General features: G+C 41.2%; 4 protein-coding genes across 8 annotated transcripts in view; 1 reads left to right on the top strand and 3 right to left on the bottom strand.

Annotated features, from left to right (window-relative positions):
• Window positions 1-268: 268 nt before the first annotated feature.
• ing1 (inhibitor of growth family, member 1) lies at window positions 269-3,321 on the bottom strand. 2 transcript variants are annotated; one of them, XM_084084436.1, is made up of 5 exons: window positions 3,180-3,321; window positions 2,496-2,573; window positions 1,903-2,083; window positions 1,434-1,582; window positions 269-1,253 (listed from the first exon to the last, which is right to left on the bottom strand). In XM_084084436.1, exons 3-5 carry the CDS (start codon window positions 2,039-2,041, stop codon window positions 621-623), a joined length of 921 nt encoding a protein of 306 aa, XP_083940562.1. In that variant the 5' UTR covers window positions 2,042-2,083; window positions 2,496-2,573; window positions 3,180-3,321; the 3' UTR covers window positions 269-620. The 2 variants fall into 2 exon arrangements, with proteins under 2 accessions (XP_083940562.1, XP_083940561.1); XM_084084435.1 differs by lacking the exon at window positions 2,496-2,573.
• Window positions 3,322-5,363: 2,042 nt separating this feature from the next.
• Window positions 5,364-14,519, bottom strand: LOC311064870 (ATP-dependent (S)-NAD(P)H-hydrate dehydratase-like). 3 transcript variants are annotated; one of them, XM_084084885.1, is made up of 12 exons: window positions 14,183-14,519; window positions 12,887-13,073; window positions 12,285-12,734; window positions 11,084-11,234; window positions 10,948-10,993; window positions 10,085-10,173; window positions 7,673-7,781; window positions 7,444-7,494; window positions 7,216-7,320; window positions 6,650-6,770; window positions 5,996-6,119; window positions 5,364-5,756 (listed from the first exon to the last, which is right to left on the bottom strand). In XM_084084885.1, exons 2-12 carry the CDS (start codon window positions 12,981-12,983, stop codon window positions 5,606-5,608), a joined length of 1,494 nt encoding a protein of 497 aa, XP_083941011.1. In that variant the 5' UTR covers window positions 12,984-13,073; window positions 14,183-14,519; the 3' UTR covers window positions 5,364-5,605. The 3 variants fall into 3 exon arrangements, with proteins under 3 accessions (XP_083941011.1, XP_083941012.1, XP_083941010.1); XM_084084886.1 differs by lacking the exon at window positions 14,183-14,519 and adding an exon at window positions 13,169-13,302; XM_084084884.1 differs by lacking the exon at window positions 14,183-14,519 and having other exon boundaries at window positions 12,887-14,007.
• rab20 (RAB20, member RAS oncogene family) lies at window positions 14,124-19,751 on the top strand. 2 transcript variants are annotated; one of them, XM_084084890.1, is made up of 3 exons: window positions 14,124-14,237; window positions 15,267-15,468; window positions 17,997-19,751. In XM_084084890.1, exons 2-3 carry the CDS (start codon window positions 15,279-15,281, stop codon window positions 18,587-18,589), a joined length of 783 nt encoding a protein of 260 aa, XP_083941016.1. In that variant the 5' UTR covers window positions 14,124-14,237; window positions 15,267-15,278; the 3' UTR covers window positions 18,590-19,751. The 2 variants fall into 2 exon arrangements, with proteins under 2 accessions (XP_083941016.1, XP_083941015.1); XM_084084889.1 differs by lacking the exon at window positions 14,124-14,237 and having other exon boundaries at window positions 14,814-15,468.
• A 76-nt stretch (window positions 19,752-19,827) lies between these two features.
• Window positions 19,828-22,048, bottom strand: part of col4a2 (collagen, type IV, alpha 2) — a 69,715-nt gene continuing 67,494 nt past the window's right edge. The window contains exon 48 of the mRNA XM_084083942.1: window positions 19,828-21,775. Within this exon, the coding sequence (XP_083940068.1) occupies window positions 21,521-21,775 (255 nt within the window). The 3' untranslated portion in view covers window positions 19,828-21,520. The remainder of the gene's footprint in view (window positions 21,776-22,048) is intronic.

The following is a 22,048-nucleotide window of genomic DNA, read 5'->3' as shown; positions in this document are numbered from 1 at the left end:
TGGGTTTATGGGCTGACTAACTTGGGGAAAATTAGTTCAACAACAAATATCCCATTCATCACTAGGCATCAGACGACTGTGTAACAACTGTTGTACTGTATTATAACCACATTAATAAAACCAAACAGTATACTTTTATACTTTACATGTGATTAGCCTTTTGACTAGACAGAATATCAGTACTTAAAACAGAATTCTGCCATTATGACACTTTCAGGGCTGATCTGATACTTGACTGAAAACAGTATCTTCAATAAGAAAAGAAAAATCTTGTTTATAAATGTTTATTAGTTCAGCATGGGACAGTAAGATGGGTAATGTTACATGCATGATACAACAGCTTAGCCGATTATAACTACGGTCATGTAAGTGTAGGACAATTGTTTAAACATGCAGGTTGTCTTACATCGCTGTCTACTCTTTACTGAGGATCCTGACCACAAAGATGTAATCTAGCGTTACAGCTTTTTAGCACTTAACATTACAAAAATAACACTTTACAAGAGCTCTCTTCAATTCATCATTCAAATAAAACTGCAAGTAAATGTATACAAATGCGACAGACACAAAATGAATATAATACATTACATTAATAGTGTTCATTGGACCAGGCAGAGTAGCTACCTGTTGTATGCCCGGTCTTTCTTAGCCCTTTCTAGGGCTTTGTCCATGGTTTTCTCATTCTCACCCCTACACTTAGGGCAGAACCACTTTCCCTTGGGCTTATGATGAAGTCCCACACATGAGAAGTGGAACCACTCAATAGGACATTCATCATTATCACAGCCAATCATCTCCCCGTAGGACACCTGCTCACACAGGCAGTATGTTGGCTCATCCGGGTCAATAGGCAGGTCTGGAGGAGAGACTTCTCTCTCAGATTTACCTTTTGACCGTTTCTTCTTCTTTGAGGACGTTTTAGCCCTCTTTTCCCGTGATGCCCCCATGCCAGCATCCTCACTGTGCTCTAGACCTCCGTAGCTTTCACGATTCTCCCCGTTTTTCTGGCGTCTTGAACGTTTACCTCCGGACTTGTCACCGCCGCCTGAGCTTGGGGTAACCTCATCACGTCTTTTGTCATGGTGGCCTGCCTTACCCGGCGTGATGGTGGCTGATGTTGATGATGTCGTGGAAGCTGCAGTGGTTGTCATGGCGGTTGCTGGGGGGACGTGACTTTCTGGGGTTTCCTGTGAGGAATGCAGCAGCTCCGAATGCCAATCTACTTGCCTCGTTCTGTTTTCGACCAGCTCCACCTAGAACAATTATGCATTATTTCTTGGGGGAATGTTTATTATTTGTATTGTGTACATGGTAGTACGGTACAATGTGCAGTTTGTTATGCATAACATTACTCCATGACCATACACTACTGCCAGACTCATACACACACTGAAACATTATTATAAATATTACACATAGTGTTCAATACACACCATTTGACCAGCAATCTGGATCTTCTCATCTCCAAGCTCTTGGCTCCGGATAAGTGCCCTCTGAATAGATAGCTGAAGCCTACGTCGTTGGAGGGGGTCTGACTCCCGACGGTAGCGTTCATAGGCATCATCAAGCTCCTTTAGAACATCTGCCAGAGGCAAAATAAGGAAATGCAATCAGAATGTAAAAATGTACCTGCAGTCTTACTGCAACAATATATTTGCACGAACCACATCATACACTAGTAAACCTATAGAAAGCATGGTGAAATTAGGCTATTAGGCTGTTTTCTGCCATCACAAATCTCTTAAAATTCAAAATAAATGTCAGACATTAATATCAAGTATCGATTATCATTCACATCACAGAAAGGTTTCTGTCAAAGCAGAAAGCGCTGGAAGACCTAGATATGTGTGACTGCAGGTGTCAAATGTTACACTGAACATTTCTACTGACTAGTTTCTTTACCTTGATATTTTGCATCAATTTCCTTCATGAGGGATACATTCCTCTGTAAATCGAAAGGCAGTGATTCGACCAGATCCAAATATTCCTCGACATAATTTGCAACAACGTGGACTGGATCCCCATTAGTTGGGTTCAACATTGCTGGTGTGTCTTTGTCAAAAGGAGGTTACACCCAGTGCTCCTGTAGAGAAAAATAAATAAATGTGTCATGACTGATTTAAGACATATGAGAAGTTTTAAATGCCCAACTTCCAGAGTCCGAAAATGAGCAACCTCAATTAAAAGGAATACAACAGTGTGGAAATGTAAAGCAACAACTTTTGATCCATTCTCTGCAACCAATACATCCAGCAACTAGTAGTGGGAGCTATACTGGTATTGTACTGGTGCCTTTAACCTCTCGGACCCAAGACGTATATTTCGTTGTCGTTGGATAAGATTTTGTCCACAATTCCATGCTGTGACGGGAAAACGTTGATCAAAATAACAATTGTTAAATTAAGTAATGCAGATGTTTAACAATAATTTAACTCTTGAAAGCGTTAAAATGAAACCATGTGTTCATTTTACGCTCTCAAGAGTTAAAGATCTACCTAATAAGGGTCCATTTGGTTACCAACTTTCCATCATTTAGCTGGGGACCACCTGGAACCTCCTCAGGGACCATTGAGCTAAGGGAAAGATGGAAAATGTACTAGTTTGCACCGTGGTTGCTGTTAGGTTCACGCTACATTAGAGATTCAACATCTTGCTACACAAAACAAATGAACACGGGTGTTTTTAGGCACATATGGTTTTACATTTTGTGACATTAAATTACTTGGTATCTCGCTGTTTAGCAAAGTTGCTAAAGGTTATAATCGGTATATAACGTTACGTTTACATCAATCAGGTAACGATAACCTACAATGCATAATAGTCTTGCCAAATAGGTTTACGCGGGTATACTATAAAACAAATGTGATCACAAATGGTTTAGCAGTACATTTGCGATAGGCGACTTGGTTACTTTACGTGCTTATGTGAGAACTACTATTTTATTACCTTTTCATACCGTTCCAAGTGGGAAAAACATCAATAAACATTTAGCTAATCTCACAACTGCGATGCAATAATTGAAAATGGTTATTATTTAGCACTTGCTGTAGCATTTTATCACCCACTGTTTGCCACGGTAACAGTTAGCCAAGTTAGCGTGTTTAGCTCACAGTACGCAAATCTATCAAGTCGCTTTCATTTAGCATTTAGTTGTTGTTGTACTTAACATAAATCATTACCTTAACTGTGTTGTTCTGTGTAATGCTCGTTGCGCTGCAGCATTAGCAGTTCTTTAGCCGTGATGATGTGAAACGACGTCGCATGGACTGAAATACTACAACATATATCAACCAACCAAGCACCACCAACCAACCTTACCTAGTTAGCAGCAGCATTAGCAGTGGCCAATGGGTTAAGATTAGTGCTGCCAGGTTTTGCGGGAGAAACAAGCAACCAGGTCTATGAAAACAAGCCCAAGAGAAGCGAGCCCTTCGCCCTTTACACATAATTGGCTATTTGAAAATAGCACAAAAACAAATCTACAACCTCACAACGCGTGGCATTCGCGTTGTGAGCTTGTAAATCTTGAACATGTTTTAAACATTTTAACAACACAAATCTTATATGGGGGTCGTTGGCAAGGCTGGCATACAATATTTTCAGATGGGGTTCTGCAGACAAATAAATATTCATTTGGGGGTCCCTGATTTGAAAATGTTTGAGAGACACTGGTTTAAACAACATTATTATCAAACCGCAACTACATTTTTTTTAGAAAAGGCCAAAATGGCTTATGATAAGCGGACATGGCAACGTTGTAGGTCTTTGGTTGTGCGCATGCGCGTGCAGCTACGCGTCACGGAATTTACACTTCATCCCAAAACGGTGTCGTGCCAGGAAAATAAGATGTACAAGCTCACAGCCCGTTGCGTTGCGACTGGTGGTGAGCCTGTACATCGGCTATGTTTAGGCGCGCGACACCAACGTGCGGCGAAATAGGCTAGCTGGAAAGCAGCCTTTGTTGTGGTGTCTCCCTGTGGACTTGTGTTGCCATGTCTGCTTATTATAAGCGACTTTGGGCATGCTTTTCCTGTAAAGTTGCTTGTTAATATTGGTAGTTGTGGTTTGCGGTTTTTTGGACTTGTTTCTAAAGTGTAGTTGGCGTTGCATATTTGGGCTCGTTTCATAATGTTGCTTAAACCACTGGTTCCAAAACATTTTCAAATCAAGGACCTCCATATTATGTATTTGTCCACGGACCCCCCCCCCCCCTCGCGATGTGAGCTTGAAGATCGGCTTTTTTCAAATATCTGATACAGCAGCATTTTGCATAAAGGTTTAAATTGCTCACGTGGCTTGTCGTTTCTTTTGGCCTTGTTTTCATAGACCTGCACAATCTGGCAACGCTGTGGGCCAGCGACTCCTATAAGAATTTTACAAACAATAGGTCGAAGAGCTACGTCTGTATGGCAAAAAAAACGACCTCGTATTTCAATTACCCAAACAGATGTAATTAATCCTCCACCCTTCTAAACTCTGTTTTAAACGGCTGAGACACAGAACGATTCTGTTCTACACAAATAAACTTCCAGACGCAGTTAAAGACAGTTAACTTCTCTATCCAAAACTCCATTGTAACGAAATTAAAGATCATAGACGCATAAGTCGATGCCTCTGTCAACCATTGATTTCGTTACAATGGATATTTGGGTTGTCACCATACCTGCCAACCTCAGACCGTCCGATAACAGATTTTTTTCCCAGGGGGAGGGGGGGGGGGCTCTTGACCACGCTGGGGGTCCCCCCTCTGAACATTTTGAACAGAGTATGTAATTTCCAGTATTCTGGTGGATTTTGGGAGTTTGACACTTTTATCAGGCTTTAGCCATGGTTCACATGACGCTTGTATACAGTCATGTTCATCCATTAAAAAGTTAAAAGTAGCAAAAGAGCCATATTTAATAATAACATTTAGCTGGGGACCCCCTGGTCCTCAGACAAATATTGTACAGGTGAAGTATTTCTGTCATTTCTGAGTGGTTAGTCAAATTTGACATTTTTTCCCCCAATGTTAGCAATCCTACTTTTTATGTGGAGAATTCCTCATGGCCAGCAAAGGAACGTTTTGGGACAGACAATAGATTATACGACCAAATGTGCTGCTGTACAAGGGACACAACGTGCGCATATCGAAATAGTACACACACATTTCAACCCTTCAGAATTAACATAATGTAATTGTATTATGCTCATATTTGATCAAAAATGTAAAGGGGAAAAAAAAACTTCGCATGCAGTGCAGGACTGCTTAAAGTAGAATCAGCTTTACCTCTGTCAACATCGCCCCCACGTGGCGAGTGCGACAGAATCAAATAAGAGCATCAGAGTTTACTCAGGTGGATCACATAAAAACGTAATTTAAATATTTCCTGATATTTATTTCATATTCAAACAGGCATATAATTAACACAGCACCAGCTTATTGTGTGAGCATGGGATTATGAAAACTCTCCTGGGGTGCCTTTCCCACACCTGCTCCATGAAACCCAATTCTCCACTTCCACCAGCCACTACTTGGACATTGCTTGTTGTGTGGATGCTAAACGTAGTTGGTAAGTTTATACGAACATACATTTTTACAGTTTTTACAGGTTTTTTTTTCTTTTCAGTTTTCAAAGAGCTTTTTGAAGGCAGAGTTGATCTCCTCGATCATATCTGAGGTGGTAGTGGATCGGCCGCGTTGGTGGAATGCGTGACTGTTGCATTGCCTGGTCAGGGAGCAAGCCCCAAACGCTGCAATGATTGATGGATTGACACTGAAAGTTGGATAAGACAGATTTATTCAATGATTAGGAAGCATGCCAGCCAATATTATATTAATAACGGCTTCAGTTTAAAATAATACAATTAAATATTTAAAACATACAACACAGTAAAATCCACAGTGTTAATTGATCAATTTGTAACTCAGAGGAGCCTTACGGGTCCATTTGGTTCCATTTATACACTCAGAGTTAAACAAACACATTTCCAAACTAGCGTATCATGTCTGTACCTTTTGGCAATTCCTGCAGATTGCATAGCATAGGCCCAGTGTGCTAGCACACCTAAAGATCCAGAGAGAAGATCACCTTGTCCTCCACATCGTCTCCCGCTGCCCTCAACGCTGCACAGGATCACTGTAGACAAGAGGACACTATTAGACTGTTTACACACTGTAATATTACATGCTTATTATATTAAGATATTACATGCTTACACAGTACACACACACACACACACACACACACACACACACACACACACACACACACACACACACACACACACACACACACACACACACACACACACACACACACACACACACACAGTGTAAGCATGCAATATCTTTCTTTTTTTATTGATTTCTCAATTGACAAATAAAGAACTATGGCTCATGTGAGGAAAGATCTCCCTATAGTTATCATACAAATTCGTTTTTGAAGTGTAATGATCTGAACCGAAGTACTGAACCACTTGAACCACAGCATCCATATAATGGGAACATCATCCAAAAATATCTGATCTACAAGCTCACAACGCATAGTCTATTTTTGGCAAAGAGATTTGGTGTAGAGGGAGAGCGGTCCAAGTACAGAGCCAACTCAGGTCCAGTTTACTAAGTCTATGGAGTTTAAGTGGTTGGATGTGGATGCTGCATACAAACCCTTGGTGCCATCCGTGATTACATCCTGTTCCCCTTTGAGCACAACGGTGAGGTTGCCCATAGCTACACTGAGCTGCATGGCGCTCCTCTGATGATCATCGCTGTCCATAGGTTCCTGGTGCTAAAACATTGTGACGTACACACACACACACACACACACACACACACACACACACACACACACACACACACACACACACACACACACACACACACACACACACACACACACACACACACACACACACACACACACACACACACACACACACACACACACACACACACACACACACACACTAGGCTTTGTAAACAAAAATTGCACAGGGCAGATATAACAAATAAGTTAAATGTACAAAGCAATGACCGGTACCAATAAATTGTATACTTTCAAAAATGTCAAAAAGTAGTGAAAATAGCAGATCTATAAGCTCTTGAATATTTATGTACATTTTTCTACAGATTAATTTATACAGATGAATGGAAAAGATTCTGACGATTATGCAAATATTATACGATTATATCAAATAACCATGATTAAGCTAATATGTAATGTTAAGACCCACCAGTGCTTCATATAGTCGAGTGAACTCCATGAAGTTAGGTGTAAGAATACCCTTCTGGTACCCCTGAATGACAGATGGCTGCTGTGCAACTAGCCATAATCCATCCTGTTGAAGACAAAACAAACAAACAAACCACTCAGCTACACTGTCAAATCAGTGCAATTCAGATTTTTGCCATTACAATCCGATCTCTTCCACAGCCAATAATTTAACAAGATGAGGACTTACTGCATCAATAACTATAGGAATATCTCTTGCTTTTGTCTTCTCTATCACCTCCTAAAAAGGGAGGGAAAGTTTCAATTGAAGATCATAATAATCACAAACTTACAAACACAATACATATTGGTTATGCTATTGCATTTGTTAAATAATTGTTGAAAATGTATTCAGTTGCATGAGGGTAGTAGAAACAGTGGAATATTAGCATTGGATACTGTAGGTATATTTCACATGCCTTGGCTGTTTTCAGGAGTGCGTCCTCCCTCCCTAGTCCTGGGCCCACCACCAGGCTGTGTAATCTTGGGAGCCATTTCTCTATCTCCTCCACTGCATTGGGGCTGTCCCTACATAAATAATACACACATGTGCCACAAAGAGGATGTTTTATATGCCCACAGCATCATGGTTAACAGCTCCCTTCCCAGTTAACCCATTGAGACCTGAAGCCGATTCTACATGTCTCCTAAATCTCAACAGTTTTCTGAAAAACTTACGTTTCTATATCAGTGGTGCTCAATATTTTTCATGTCAAGGACCCCCAAAATGATATGTATTTGGCCGTGGACCCCCATCAAAATATTTTGTTCCAGGGACCCCCCCAGAAGCAAAGATTTGAGTTAAAAATGTTCGCTTTAAAAAATATATATATATTCAAAGAATTGCACACATTTTCACGATTTTTCAAAAAATAGCAGATCTACAAGCTCATAGCGCGGCACTCGGTGCCGCGCTATGAGCCTGTAGATCTGCTATTTTTGAATAGCCAAAAGTGTAAAATAATGCTTTTTTTTTAGCTCAAATCTAAAAATGACACAGTTCCAGGTCTTAATGGGTTAAGCTCTTATTTGGATATGGATGCTCATCACATCAATAATCCTGCTATATACACATGTTTTTTACATGTTTAACACGACCAGTTGGCAACTGAGCATTAAGCACACCATGAAGAACAAAAGTAAACAAGAAAAAAAAATGTCTCAAAGTCCCAGACATTTTGTTTAAAGCAGTTATCTTACTGTGTTTCTTAATATGGATGAGACAATCTTTGTTATTATAAATGGGATATATGGTGTTTACACATGCCTACTCCGAAACAGAAATAGTGGTGTTCATATACTGTATATTGTAAATTGTAGTTGTAAATATATCACTCATAACTAATACTTGTTTATCCTCTATCAAATATCATGAAGCTAGCAAGCAAGATTGTACTTGTAAGTGTAAAAATAAAATCCTCTTATGATTTCTAGGCTACTTACTTTATTTAAGTATTATAGTACTTTTCTTTTTCTTCTGCACTGTAATTGTCTCCGCCAGGAGACATTGTTTTCACTTTCCGCCCCCCCCCCCTCGGCCAAGCTAACATTGGTCAAGCCTCACGTGACACGTGACAATACGGTGAAATAGTGTGATCTGATTGGCTAGTGACGTATAGCGGCCTATAAATACATGTGTCACTTTGAAAGAGTCTTAGCCTCTTTCAAAGTGAGGTAAGACAGGAATAATCACGAAATGGCTGCGAAATGGCGGAGCAATACATTATGTAGACACACTGGTGTCACCACAATGTGTAATACTAGAAAAAGTGCTCCTCGGAGCACAAGTCTCCGCCAGCAGACTTGTGTTGGGAATGTTGGGAATGTTCTAATTCTTATGTTCTAATTCTTACAAAAAATAGAACATGTTACTGTGTCATAGTAACATGACACAAGTGTCCTATCCGTCTGTATAAGTGTCCTATCCGTCCTGTCTGTTTAAGTGTCCTATCCGTCCTGTCTGTGTAAGTGTCCTATCCGTCCTGTCTGTATAAGTGTCCTATCCGTCCTGTCTGTATAAGTGTCCTATCCGTCCTGTCTATGTAAGTGTCCTATCCGTCCTGTCTGTGTAAGTGTCCTATCCAATTGTTACAGTATCCGCCATTTCTCAGCCATTTCGTGATTATTCCTGTCTTACATCACTTTGAAAGAGGCACAGACTCTTTCAAAGTGACACATGTATTTATAGGCCGCTATACGTCACTAGCCAATCAGATCACACTATTTCACCGTATTGTCACGTGTCACGTGAGGCTTGACCAATGTTAGTCCCAGTTTCAGAAAGTGAAAACAAACTCTCCTGGCGGAGACAACAATAAATAGCTTAGACAGGATTAATCAAGAACAGTACATTCCAGTACAAACTGAGATCACAGTTAATGACACAGTGCAACTAACTCTTATTATGCAAACTGAAGAAGCTAATCATTGTCTGCAAACCGATGAAGAACCAAAGGCGCAACGCCAACAGGAGAAGGACAAATCTAAGAAACAAAGACGAAGAACACTCGCATCTGAAAATGACAAAGAACGAAGACGAGCACCTGACACCACAAGGAAAAGATTAGAACATAAGAATTAGAACATTCCCAACATTCCCAACACAAGTCTGCTGGCGGAGACTTGTGCTGCGAGGAGCACTTTTTCTAGTTGAATTTGTTATTTTTTACTTATTTTGTTTTATGCATCCTAATGTCATGTTATAATTGTGTTTCGTTTGCTTGATGTTTTGTGTAAAGCACATTTAATTGAATTGCCTTGTTGTTGAAATGTGCTATACAAATAAAATTCCTTGCCTTACAGTATTACTCAATGGTTCAAAGCATACTTACAGTACAGGATGGACTATGAGCTCAGGGCTGTATGACTTGATTACAGTTGCAGCATCCCTGGTGCAGAATACATGAGACAGGTCAGCCCCCTAGAGAGAGACAGCAAAGACAAAATGTCACTATACTACAGACTTACTAATAAACTAATAAGAACGGATCAGAATGTTAAAGGTACACTATAATGCCTCTGATGTCCATTTCAGTGAATTTTTAAGAAACAACAATATTTATCATTCAATCCATATTGCGGGAGAAAATTACCCTTTCTGGCTGTTTTCCCCTTTCTGTTTTCCTACAAATCCTATAGTGTATTTGGTAGGCATCACCCACATTCTATGGCCATAATTACCTTGACCAAATTAATATTTTAATATAATGTACAGATAATGTTGAAAGCTGTGATATGCAAGTATCCTTGGGAACAAATGGTTCCCGAGCCATGTGGCCCATAGCTCAGGAGCCTGTCTCCTGTTTCTGTATCGGCGGCTTGATGTACAAGTCAAGCACATTCCCGGCCATGATGTACAAGTACACCCCCCTGGACATGACTGTAGCATGTTGCACGGACATACACCCAATCCAACCCTTGATGCGGAGTGCCAAGTAGGGAGGCATTGGGTACCATTTTTAGTCTTTGGTACTACTCTGCCGGGAATTGAACCCAACCTCCAAATCTCAGGGCGGACACTCTAATCACAATGCCACTGAGCTGAATACATTATTAGTCAGAAATGTGAACAGCACGAGGTACAGTCAGACATTTAGTCTAAAAGGATAAGAGTAGCTAGTGTAGTAATGTTGAAACCCATAATAGTGTCCCTCCCTTTAATGATTGTTCAAGCTTGAAAATGTTGAGCATTTACCACTTTCAGTGCAGAGATGGCAGCAAAGTATGGCGCTCCTGTATACCTGACATGAGAGACAGAAGAAGGAAAGAACTAAGAACAAGGCTCTATAGAGAATACATAATTTAAAATACACTCCTATTGCACAACGTACTCTTGGCAACCTCCAATGATCCCAATTCTTCCATCTTGACCCTTGTGCTTTTTTGATGTCAGTGGAGGTATGATACTCTTCACCAGTGTAAGGATATCATCATCCATCCCTCTGTGTCCCTTGGAGCCAAAGCTGAAGTAACGATCAATGACTGGGAGAAACATAGCGAGAGATTAAATTAAATTCCAGCTGAGCACTGACATGATATACTACTGTACTTGTCTTGAACTAAATCCAAAATAAAACACACAAACTAGCATAAGCCCAGTTCAGAATTCAGATCTGGTTGTATCCAGATATATCCAGTTGAGATAGATTGCTGTTACATCTTAAATTGGAATGTGACTGAACTGTGTTTTAGTGTCCACTTATTTTCTCAATATGCAAATAGTCATGCTAAAAAAAAACAGGCAAACCGGCCTACAGTGCTCAAGATGTTCCACGCACTCTTGATAAATAGACTATATAGAGAGTAAATGGAGTTGCCCATGCACATCCCCTTATAATGTTTTTGCTTCATTTTTGGGATAGGCTTAATGCAGATACCCGTCACCTGTCGTAACTTATCCACATGGCGTTAAGAATAGCTTGTGCTGAACCATGTACGCCAAATACAAATCTTATGCATTGTAAATAACTTAATCGTCCCCAATATTATGTGTTTTATTCACTCTGGGGGCCTCTATTGTATTTTTCCAAGAGCCTCTCCTTTTTGGAGAGCTTAAGTCAGACACCTTGACCAACCAGTAGGAGCTATTAGAGCAACAACAAGGAGCCAATCCTTGAAGGCTTCCCATCTGTGAACTCTGCAACTGTGTTTGTTGAAGCACTGGGCAAGAGGCACCACCGTTGGGAATCAAACCCGGTTCTCTGCCGTAGTAGTGGGTGAGTGTTTTACCTCCACCACCCAGAAAATACCAGGATGTCTTGAGGAAAATGTAAGACTGTTCAGACCTGTGTTTAAAGCTTGCAGCCAGGGTATCCACAATGCATTTTAATGCCTCGTCTGAGCCGGCCCATAGTGTCTACTCTACTGCACTGAGAAACCCCCCCAAAACAAAACAAAGAACCTCACGAAAAACACAATTTAGGCCTACTGTCTGTAACAGAGTAATGGCTCTATCATTGTGTTTGTCAATATTGTGGATGTATCTTTTGAGGTCTCCATCTTGAGGCTCCAGTGTCACAGAAAAGCTAATACCTAATGAATTGGGATCTGGGTTGAACTGTTGACTTTGTTGGTTCAAATAATCTGCCTGGGGTGAAGGACGTCGGTGATGACTGGACTGGCCACGTGTACAAGAGGGAGAGGCACTGGAGTATACAGGGGCACTGGCGGGGGGCACTGTCCTGGATGGCGACTCTGCCGGAGCAGAGCTGGCAGGGGAGATGTTGGAGAACATCTGGCCAAGCATCTGCAGCATTTGGAGCTCCCTGGAATGTTCGACCTCTCTCCGACGGTCCTCTGCCCGTAGACGCTGCTCCTCCATCCGGTAGAAGCACTCCTCAGCCTGGGCGCTCTGCTCCAGGAACTGCTCCATCAGCTTCTCCATGGGGAAGTTTGCCCGCCGCTTCCTCTGCCGTTTTGGCTTGCCGGGCGACAGACTACTGGCTCCCTGGCTACTGTTCTTGTTTTGCCTCAATGTTCCACCTGTAGTAAAACAAAGAATCCAACATTGTAAATGATTAAAAAAGGTAAATCAAATGCAGGTTTGCACAATGCAATTTGTTGAATAACAATTAACAGAATATTATACAACTTTACGAGAGCTGGTATTATATGGATACAGTTTGAGCACTCACCATTATTTCCCACCGTCACTTTAACAGGAATAGGAATGGGAACAGTCGGATACTCCAGCTTCACTTCAGTTTCTGCAGGAATGGGACATTCTCCCATGGTCTCCGAGTATGTGTCCTGAACATCATCTCCATCCTCTTCCGCGCCATCCCCCGTCTCATCGCCACCTGCCCCGCTGTCAATGAACTCCTGAGGGTCAATCGCAGGTCGGTTGCTTAAAATCCTTTCCATCGTGTCGTAAAACTTACATATCTTGTGATACTGCCCGTTGTTCCGCAGATTACCTTCCTTCGCAAGTAAATATTGCCTCTTGAGGCTCTTTATCCGCACGCGGCACTGCTCCGGGGTCCTCTCAAAGCCCATCACCCCCAGCCGCCGCGCAACATCTCGGTAGACAAAGCTGTTTCGGAAGTTTCCGTCCAGCGCTACCTGGATGTCCTGCTCCCCCCAGATGTTCAGCAAGGTTCTGGTCTCTACATCCGACCACAGAAAACCCCGTGTTGTATTTGCATGCATGGTCGGTCCAAAACCAGGTCGCCTTGTAACAACAGTAAAGCAAGTCAACTAGATAACAAATGGATATGTTGACACTGCGGATATGATGATGATGGACGGCTGAAACGGCGGTTTGCCCAGTTTTGCTAACGTTACATCACAGCCGCGATACTCCGGTGCTCCAAATAACAACTGTTGGGTTCGTCAACTTTGTGCCACCTAGCAATCGTAGTATTTCCAGTTTTTTAAATACAAGCAATTTCCTGTACTGTGTAAAACTATTCGTATGCTAGCCAGTGTCTAGAATCTTTATCACCTACGTCAAAATACGTTCTTTGGGTGACATTTAGCCATCAAAACTGAACTGGGATCAGTAACCCCGCCCACAAGCCGACATTTAACATTGACGGACCAAATGCTAAACTGACCCCAGTTCAGTCGTCTCTAGACCTCATTTGGAACGTCTCCGCCTACATCGTCCATGCTAGGGTGTCTGCGGGGTCCTAGAGTTCCTCCTTGTTCATTTGTCCCCTGCACTGAAATGCTAAAGAACGACAGACGATTTGATTTGTGTACAAAGTTTAGAAGCAAAGACACAAACGTGAAATAACTATAATGATCACTACGCCGTTCATACTTTACCTTCGTTATTCGTATAGACCAGTGACAGTGTTACAACAATCGACAGCACAATTGTGATGAAGCAAAAGGCGACCATTTGAGTCTCTTGCGGCATTCTGTCTCATGTCTCAATGAAAACACAACCACCGCATTCATTCCTTTGACAACCGGATCCTTCTTACCTAAACTGGATTTGCGCGTCAACGCTGAAAATAGGGCAATATTCTTGATCATGAGGTGATTATTTTGTCCTGTGCAACACAGGAAGAAAGCTCTGATGTTTACTGGTATTCAATTGGTTGGAGCAATTAAAGGTATACTGACACATTTTGTAGTTAAACAGCACGTCTCTTGTAGGCGATACAGGATTATTAGTATTATTATTTTTAATAATAGGTTTCTGCCATCTTTCGGTCATGTCAGTGGCTAAATGAAAGTGTTTTTTTCTTGTTTGGTTTGTTCATCTTTATTTCGCCTGAAAAGTAATGCCGTTATACTGTAATACATAAGCTATTAAAACAACAACTTTCTACGGCGAGACCAGTAAGTAACTAAGTACATTTACTCAAGTAAAGTACAGTTTTGGTATGTTTTTACTTTAGTGGAGTATTTCCTTTTTTTTTAAAATATACTTTTACTTCTACTCCATACATCTCAGAGGCAAATATTGTACTTTTTACTCCACTTAACAATTATTTGAAACCTTTGTAGTTACTAGTTACTTACAAAACATACATTTACCACTGCAGCCCTATTTAAACTTTGGCCATTGGCTACACAGCATCGTGATACCACGACTACATTTTGATACCAACCCTGAACTTTTACTTGTAACAGATTATTTCTACATTGCAGTATTGATAATTTTACTTAAGTAAAAAAATGTGAGTACTTTTACCATCACTGTGTGTGTAGATCGTGTCGAGTACAAGAACATAACAATCCGCTCATCAGGGCGAACCGGTGTGGCAAATCGTACGTACCCCCTTTCTACCAAAGAGATTGTACTTTTTGACTCACTTCCCGTTTCACCTCAGTAGTTTGTGAAGTTCACTCTGAGCCTGCAACAAGATGACGACCCACTCTGGATAGCAGTAGAGCTTACTTCTAGCTTAATTATTTGTAACCTCCGTTATTTTCATTCGGAACAAATGTCGGATACGATTCCGTAAACAATTGTTTTTTGTTCTGATGGGGTTTTATGAACGCAACAGCAAGTTGACTGGCGGCTAAAGGACTGTTGATCTTTTAAAACACCCCCCAAAGAGCACCGACAACATGCCCGAGATGTCGAAGATGAAGAAACCCGACGTGAAGGTGGTGATTCTGGGAGACATGAACGTGGGGAAGACGTCTCTGCTCCACAGGTACACGGAGAGGAAGTTCAGAGACACCATCAGCACCGTCGGAGGGGCGTTTTACCTCAAACAGTGGGGTCCTTACAATATCTCCATATGGGACACTGCTGGTAATGCTCGCTTTGTTTATATACCGTTAGTTTTTATTGTGTCACATAGTGTTTTTTGCCCCTGGCGTGGTTTACTATCTAACTTAACTGTAGGGTTTGTCCAACTGAGGGTTTGTACCCAGTAACATTCTCGTGTTACTTTACTTAGAGTACCCTTAAAGTAAGGGTCCAGGCTCCCTTTATACTCTCAGAGTTTGGGTCCATTTGGAGTTGGTTTCCATTTCCACAGATAAATAGAAATAGATAAATTCATCTCAGGATTTTACTGTAGCCTTGGCATGAGACTGTTTACTGTTTACAGACCAATGCTGTGCAAATAAGCTCTCTCAAAAGAACCATATGTCCACTAAACACTTGTTTTCTAGCAAATAGAGTATGGTCAGCAATCCTGCACTATTGTTGCCTTCCCTAAACACATAACCACCAGTTTACTTTGTAACATTATGTGTGTAAATATGAAATCGCAACTCCAATTTGAACAACACTAACAACAAAACAACAACAGTAGACCCCTGCCAAGGCCTGCAAATCTCCTCAGTTTGCTCTTTTGAATGTTTGGCCAAACCTAACTGTAACCATAACCCTAACCCCAACCTTAAAGGCGGAAACTGCAGTGTGTGTCCGAAAGTGCAGTTATCTCAGCTCTGCAGGAACCCAGTTTTGCTGATATGGTGACACTAGGGGAAAAGTCATGGGGTCACTTTAGGTTTCTTCCTCTTGGGAGCATGAATATACACAACAAATTCCATGGCAATCTGGCTATTAGTTTCGGGATGTTGGTCTCACTCAGCCAGATAAACAGATGGTTTGAAAACAACCTCTTTGGTGGAAGTAACTACATTTGTGGATGTGTGTGCATTGGATACAGAACAATAAGATACGTTCACTTAGCTCTGATACGTACAACATTATGTTGGGAATGGGCTCTAGTTGTGTGAGTAAAGATGCCGGCCACGAAATCCAATGATTAACATACTAAGCACATATTTAGCCAATGCTTTCCACAAATACTGGTGCCAGCGACCAGTATTTGTGTAAGGTGCTGTGAGGTGATGAGTGTGACCATTGAGATAATTTAGGGCAAAGTGGAAGTACGCATATTAGGCATGTCAGATCTCCACAAACTGTTTGTCCGGAATTACCCAATCACTTGGCATCCTCAGATTCCCCACTATTGCAAAACTATGTATTTTTGATCTGTTGCAAAGAGGTTTAGAGCCAAAGTGTACATATAGCCTTAAGGACTATAAAGTTCACCACCGCTGCTAACGAATAATCTTGAAACTGATGCACTTTGTTCCATAAACCCTATGGCCTCAAATGCTCCTATGTTTCTTGTCATTGGGTTACAGAAATGCTACACCAGCACTGAGTCATTAAAGTTAACATTTTGAGTGTCTTATCAGCACAGGGATAAAACTATGTGATGATGGTCGTTATGAGCCCTGTCCTAACATGTTTGTGACATTTCTGCAGAATTTCCTCTCTTTTCCTCTTTTTGACAGTAGAGTGTTGTACTCCTTTTCCTCACGATAAAGCTCTCTGAATGAGGTTCAGTATGTGATTTCTGCGGAACTTGAAGACTCTAGTTGCTCAGGGCCTTTCAGCTATCCGCTGTGTTCCTCATATCAGTCACATGATCAGTCACATTACATGGCTGTGATAGGAAGACTGGCAGAACCTGACTTCACATGCTTTAACCTTTTTGTCTTATTCCTCACATTCACTCATTGACAGTGAATATTGCACAATTCTGTTCCAAAGGATGACTAATGCATGCATTAACAAAGGGGGCTAGATTCGTGGGTTTGACTTTTGGTTGCCGTAACATCTCAACTAATCCGCCCTATTAATGGACGCATCAGCACCTGGCTATGACGTCATGGTCAGCCTGTTTCACAATAGCACCAGTGTATGGCGTGGACCCTTCTCAATCATTTCCCTTAAAAACAACCCTTTGTTCTATTTCCCTGTAAAAAGTAGACCATGACTCGAAAAGGTTGCCCCCATACAGAAGAGTGATGCAGACATTTCATCTGTAAAGCTCTAAGGAATGTTACAAAAATGTTACTCAATATTATTTAAAAAAAAAAAGGCATGCAGACTGGTCATTCTTTTATTCACACACGGTGTACCCTCAGGAATCCTGGCTGCATATGTCATCAACAAAGGTTCCCTTTGTTTCCCAGCTGCTCATGGTCTCTACTTTTCTTTTCTACTTTATGGTTTACAGCATTTTTGTTTCTCTTCATGATGAACAATGTAAACTTATTTTACTTTTGTCGTGGTTTTGAAGCTGCATGATTTTATAGTGGGTGTGTTTTCTACTCACACCATTTGGTTACATTTGTACACAATATATTAACACTGAGGAGGATGTGACTATAGTTATTCCTTGATGTTTAGCTGGAATCTTTTTTGAAAATATGTGTTTGTGTGTGTTTGTCTGTCTTTCCATTGCACGCTCATTTTGGGTTTGAATGGACAGTTGCCATCAGGCGTTACTAATAGCTGCCTCTATACTCCAGGCCGCGAGCAGTTCCACGGGTTGGGTTCCATGTACTGTCGAGGTGCAGCAGCCATCATCCTCACCTACGATGTCACCAACTGGCAGAGCCTGGCCGAGCTGGAGGAGCGTTTCCTTTCCCTGACTGACACCGCCAATCACGACTGCATCTACGCTGTAGTTGGCAATAAGGCAGACCTCACAGACCCCAAGGCCCATATGGCCCAGGCCACAGATGGAGGCATGGATGACCAAGCTAAGGGCGAGGAGGAGAGGACAGAGCTGGAGATTCCCTCTTCCTGCCCCACTCCGCCTGCCTCCCCCACCTTCCTCTCAGGAGTGAAACAGGTTAGCCATGACGATGCGGTGGCACTGTATGGAAGGATACTGCGTTATAAAGGCCTGGACGAAAAGACCAGCCTACCTGCTGAGAAGATGTGCTTTGAGACGAGCGCCAAGACGGGGTATAATGTGGACCTTCTGTTTGAGAAACTGTTTGATCTGGTGCTGCCTTATATCCTCAGGAAGAGGAATGAGAACCAGGGATCTCCCACCGTTAACCTGGAAGAGTGCAGTGGGGTGAATGGCAAGCGGTCCAAAGCCTCCTGCTGCTAGGCCCTGCCAAAGGTCTCTCTCCACCCCCCCCTGGTGGAGGAGTGGCCATGAACAGAAAGGTGACTATTATTTTAAAGTTTAATCTACAAGTCGCTATGGTCACAAAGAGATACTGAGATTGTGTTTCTTGGTGAGCTTCTGTTGAGAGATCGGTTGGTATTGGCTATACTGTATGTACACACACACACACACACACACACACACACACACACACACACACACTTGAAGCTGTCAGACAATCAAAGCTCAAAAGCAATATTGTGTTTTATCATCTGCAATGATATTTGAAGGATGATGTAGGAAGTAACTTAATGCTGGGATACTAATTTGTACATTTAAAAAAACAAACTTGCCATTAAATGGACAGAAGCTGCTTTTACATTATGTGCAGCACAGGGTCGTGTCTATGAGGCGTTATTATGAATCCCACGCCGCGTCCTGGATTTAGACCCGCCTTACGTGTCTGATTGGCTCCCCGGCAGGCATAGTTTTACTGAGGTTAGGGTTAGGGTTAGGGTTAGGTTTAGGCATAGTCTTACTGAGGTTAGGGTTAGGGTTAGGGTTAGGTTTAGGCATAGTTTTACTGAGGTTAGGGTTAGGGTTAAGGTTAGGTATAGGCATAGTAGCAAAAACGAGAACTGTCAATCACAGCGACTACTGACCAATCACAGCGCCCGCTCAGCGGGTTTGCCACGACGCGGTGTGGGAATCATAATAACGCACTACTGATACACTTACATTGATACACAACACATAAGTCAATCACTGCTATTAGCGTTTTGAAATGAGAATGTCACTAATGTTATTGACAATATTTTCACGGTGGCTATTTGCTCTTATGTCGTACTCCGAGGTTGGGTTACAAATAATTTATGACATAAGAAAAATGGCTGCCATTGGCTGTCAATTGTTAAACGGCACTAATTGTTAACCTGAGTGGCACATTATATTGTGTAAACTAGTCCTATTTTAAGGATTCCTTAATGCATAAAAATCACTTTTTTTGCTTTTATGATTTATTACTTGCTGTGATATTGATCTTTTACATTTCATTTGCACATAATCTGCACTGTAAATGTATTGAACTACACATTGTAAATATCCCTGTTAATGTTTTTTTTTTAAAGATGCTATGATAATAAAGATTTTTATTTTGAAATCCCACGATGCAGTTGTTTTAGCATGTGAGATTAGATGGTGAAGAGCACAGTAGATTAGCAATAAGAGCACCAGCCAAGTGAACACAAATCCCATTTAATCTGTTAATTTTCAATTACAATATAAAGCATAAAACATTGTCACTCAAGGGAAATCGACAATTGGCCTGACTTCATTCTTTAATCATTAAACATCCAAGTTGAATCTCAAAAAGAACATGGAGTAGAACAATTGACCTACTTCTGAGAATTGTGTAAAAGAAAAGCTGTAAACCACATCACTGATGAAGGCAAACATTTGCTGTGATCAAATCTTTGGCTCTGAACTTTGATCAGGGCTGTTTACATTCTCTACTGTTGGCAGATTCAGCTGTTATACTCTGTTGTACAATGGTGTCCCATGGGGGGAAAAAGAAGCAGATCAACAAGCTCACAATGCATTGTAGATCAGCTATTTTTGATATGGCACACCATAGCATAGTACAGGGGTAGGCAATTGAGATAAGCCTAGGGCCAATATCACTCCCAGACATTCCATCGCGGGCCAGGCCTCCCCGCGAACATGCACGCGCGCGCAAAATTTTTCGGGTCTAATTCGGGTCTAACTCGGTCTAATTCGGGTCTAATTTGGGTCTAATTCGGTTCTGTTTGACCAATATAAATCAACATTTTTTCCGGTTTAAATATCAGCACAGGCGATTTTTCTGGTGATTTTTTTTTTCTTCTCCATTTTCCTCTAATCTAGCTATAAAATGTTATAAATCCTTTAAAATGCATCGTGTTTATGAGTGCATGATTTCAAAAGTGGGTTCAAAATCAAAAAATATTTTTCTAAAAAAAAAAAAAAAAAAATTTTCAAAAATTTTTTTTTCTCAAAATTATCTCACGGGCCAGATATTATTTCTGGGGGGCCAATTTCGGCCCGCGGGCCGCCTATTGCCGACCCCTGGCATAGTACAACTAGGTTACCAGTAGCAAAGGGCAGAGGAAAATAAAATGGTGTGACATATTGGACAAAACAAAAATGAGTTCATTTAGCAGATATAAATACAGAAAAAATAATCAGTGCATTTTGTGTGGCCAAATGATACAATGTAATACATAAGTAAACAATATACATGATTTAGAAATAACTGATGAATACATCACAAAAATGAACATCAATTTCAAGTGGGTTTATTTAATTGTATAAAAAGGTTAGACTTTGTACAAATATTTGAAAGAAAGAATAATACTGTTTAGTGTTTACTCCATTGTTTAAGACATCAAGCCAGGCATAATTTACAATCGGTTGAGGAGCAGTGTTAGTGGCATTGTTGGGCAATATACCCAATAAGAATAAAACCATTTAGAAAAGTTCTAACTGAAGCAGTGCACACACAGGCATCTTTGGTTCAGCTGTATGTTGGATCTTTTAATACAATGATGTACTGTATCATATCTGAGGTAATAAGTTAAAAAAAATAAGCACCATTTCAAATACAACAAAAATACACTTTATTTTCGAATGCTGTTATGATGGGGATTGTCTTCTGCTTCTTAAAAACAGTGGTACTTTTCCCTCATAGCCAGATGCATCGCATGGTCCAAGCCAGAACTTTATGGTATCATATTTACATGGGGGGTTAAGTTAAGTTAAGTATATCAATCCCCCTCTGTTGCTTCTGTCTAGCAAATGGAGAGAGAACTGACATGAGATCCATGTCTTTGACTTCTTCCTGGTGGCATGAATTTACAATTACAATTGTTGTAATTGCGTTGAAGCAAGTGTCGCTCACAGGTTCTTCATGCAGACCTGACAGCGGCTGATGCGTGAGAGGAGCTGGCCTGCTTTGAGGGTCTCTGATGTCAACTCAGTCTGGAATGACTGGTCCAAGGAGGTTAGCCAGAAGCTCTGCTTGTTTAGAAAGTAGTGGCAGGTGCCTTTGGCCCCATTACACTCGATAAATGGTGCTGTGCGGAAGTCTTCCAGGCAAGAGCCAGGCGACGACAGAGACTGGCCACCTCCTTCATCTCCAGCTGCTGTGTGCTGTGAGACCAGGGACAAAGACAAGGAATGAAGTAGACATTAATCACGTAAGCCCTATACGCTATTTCTGCTATTTATGAAAACTTTCAAATATGTTTGCAAATATTAGCAGATGTTTGCAAATTTGATTTGCCCAAAATAGGGAAGTTAAATTGATGTATTTCATGAGTAGCCTACTGCTGTTTTCACAATAGTTATCATAAGCCTCATTATGCCAGTGGGTTTCACTTTGGATCATTAATGATTTCCATGGTCAAAAAGGATGAGGGGACT

This window comes from Gymnoscopelus microlampas (assembly GCF_963454915.1).
Source record: "Gymnoscopelus microlampas genome assembly, chromosome: 17".
NCBI lineage: Eukaryota > Metazoa > Chordata > Actinopteri > Myctophiformes > Myctophidae > Gymnoscopelus > Gymnoscopelus microlampas.
Note: the sequence above shows the minus strand (reverse complement) of the source record. Positions and strands in the feature narration are given on the sequence as shown.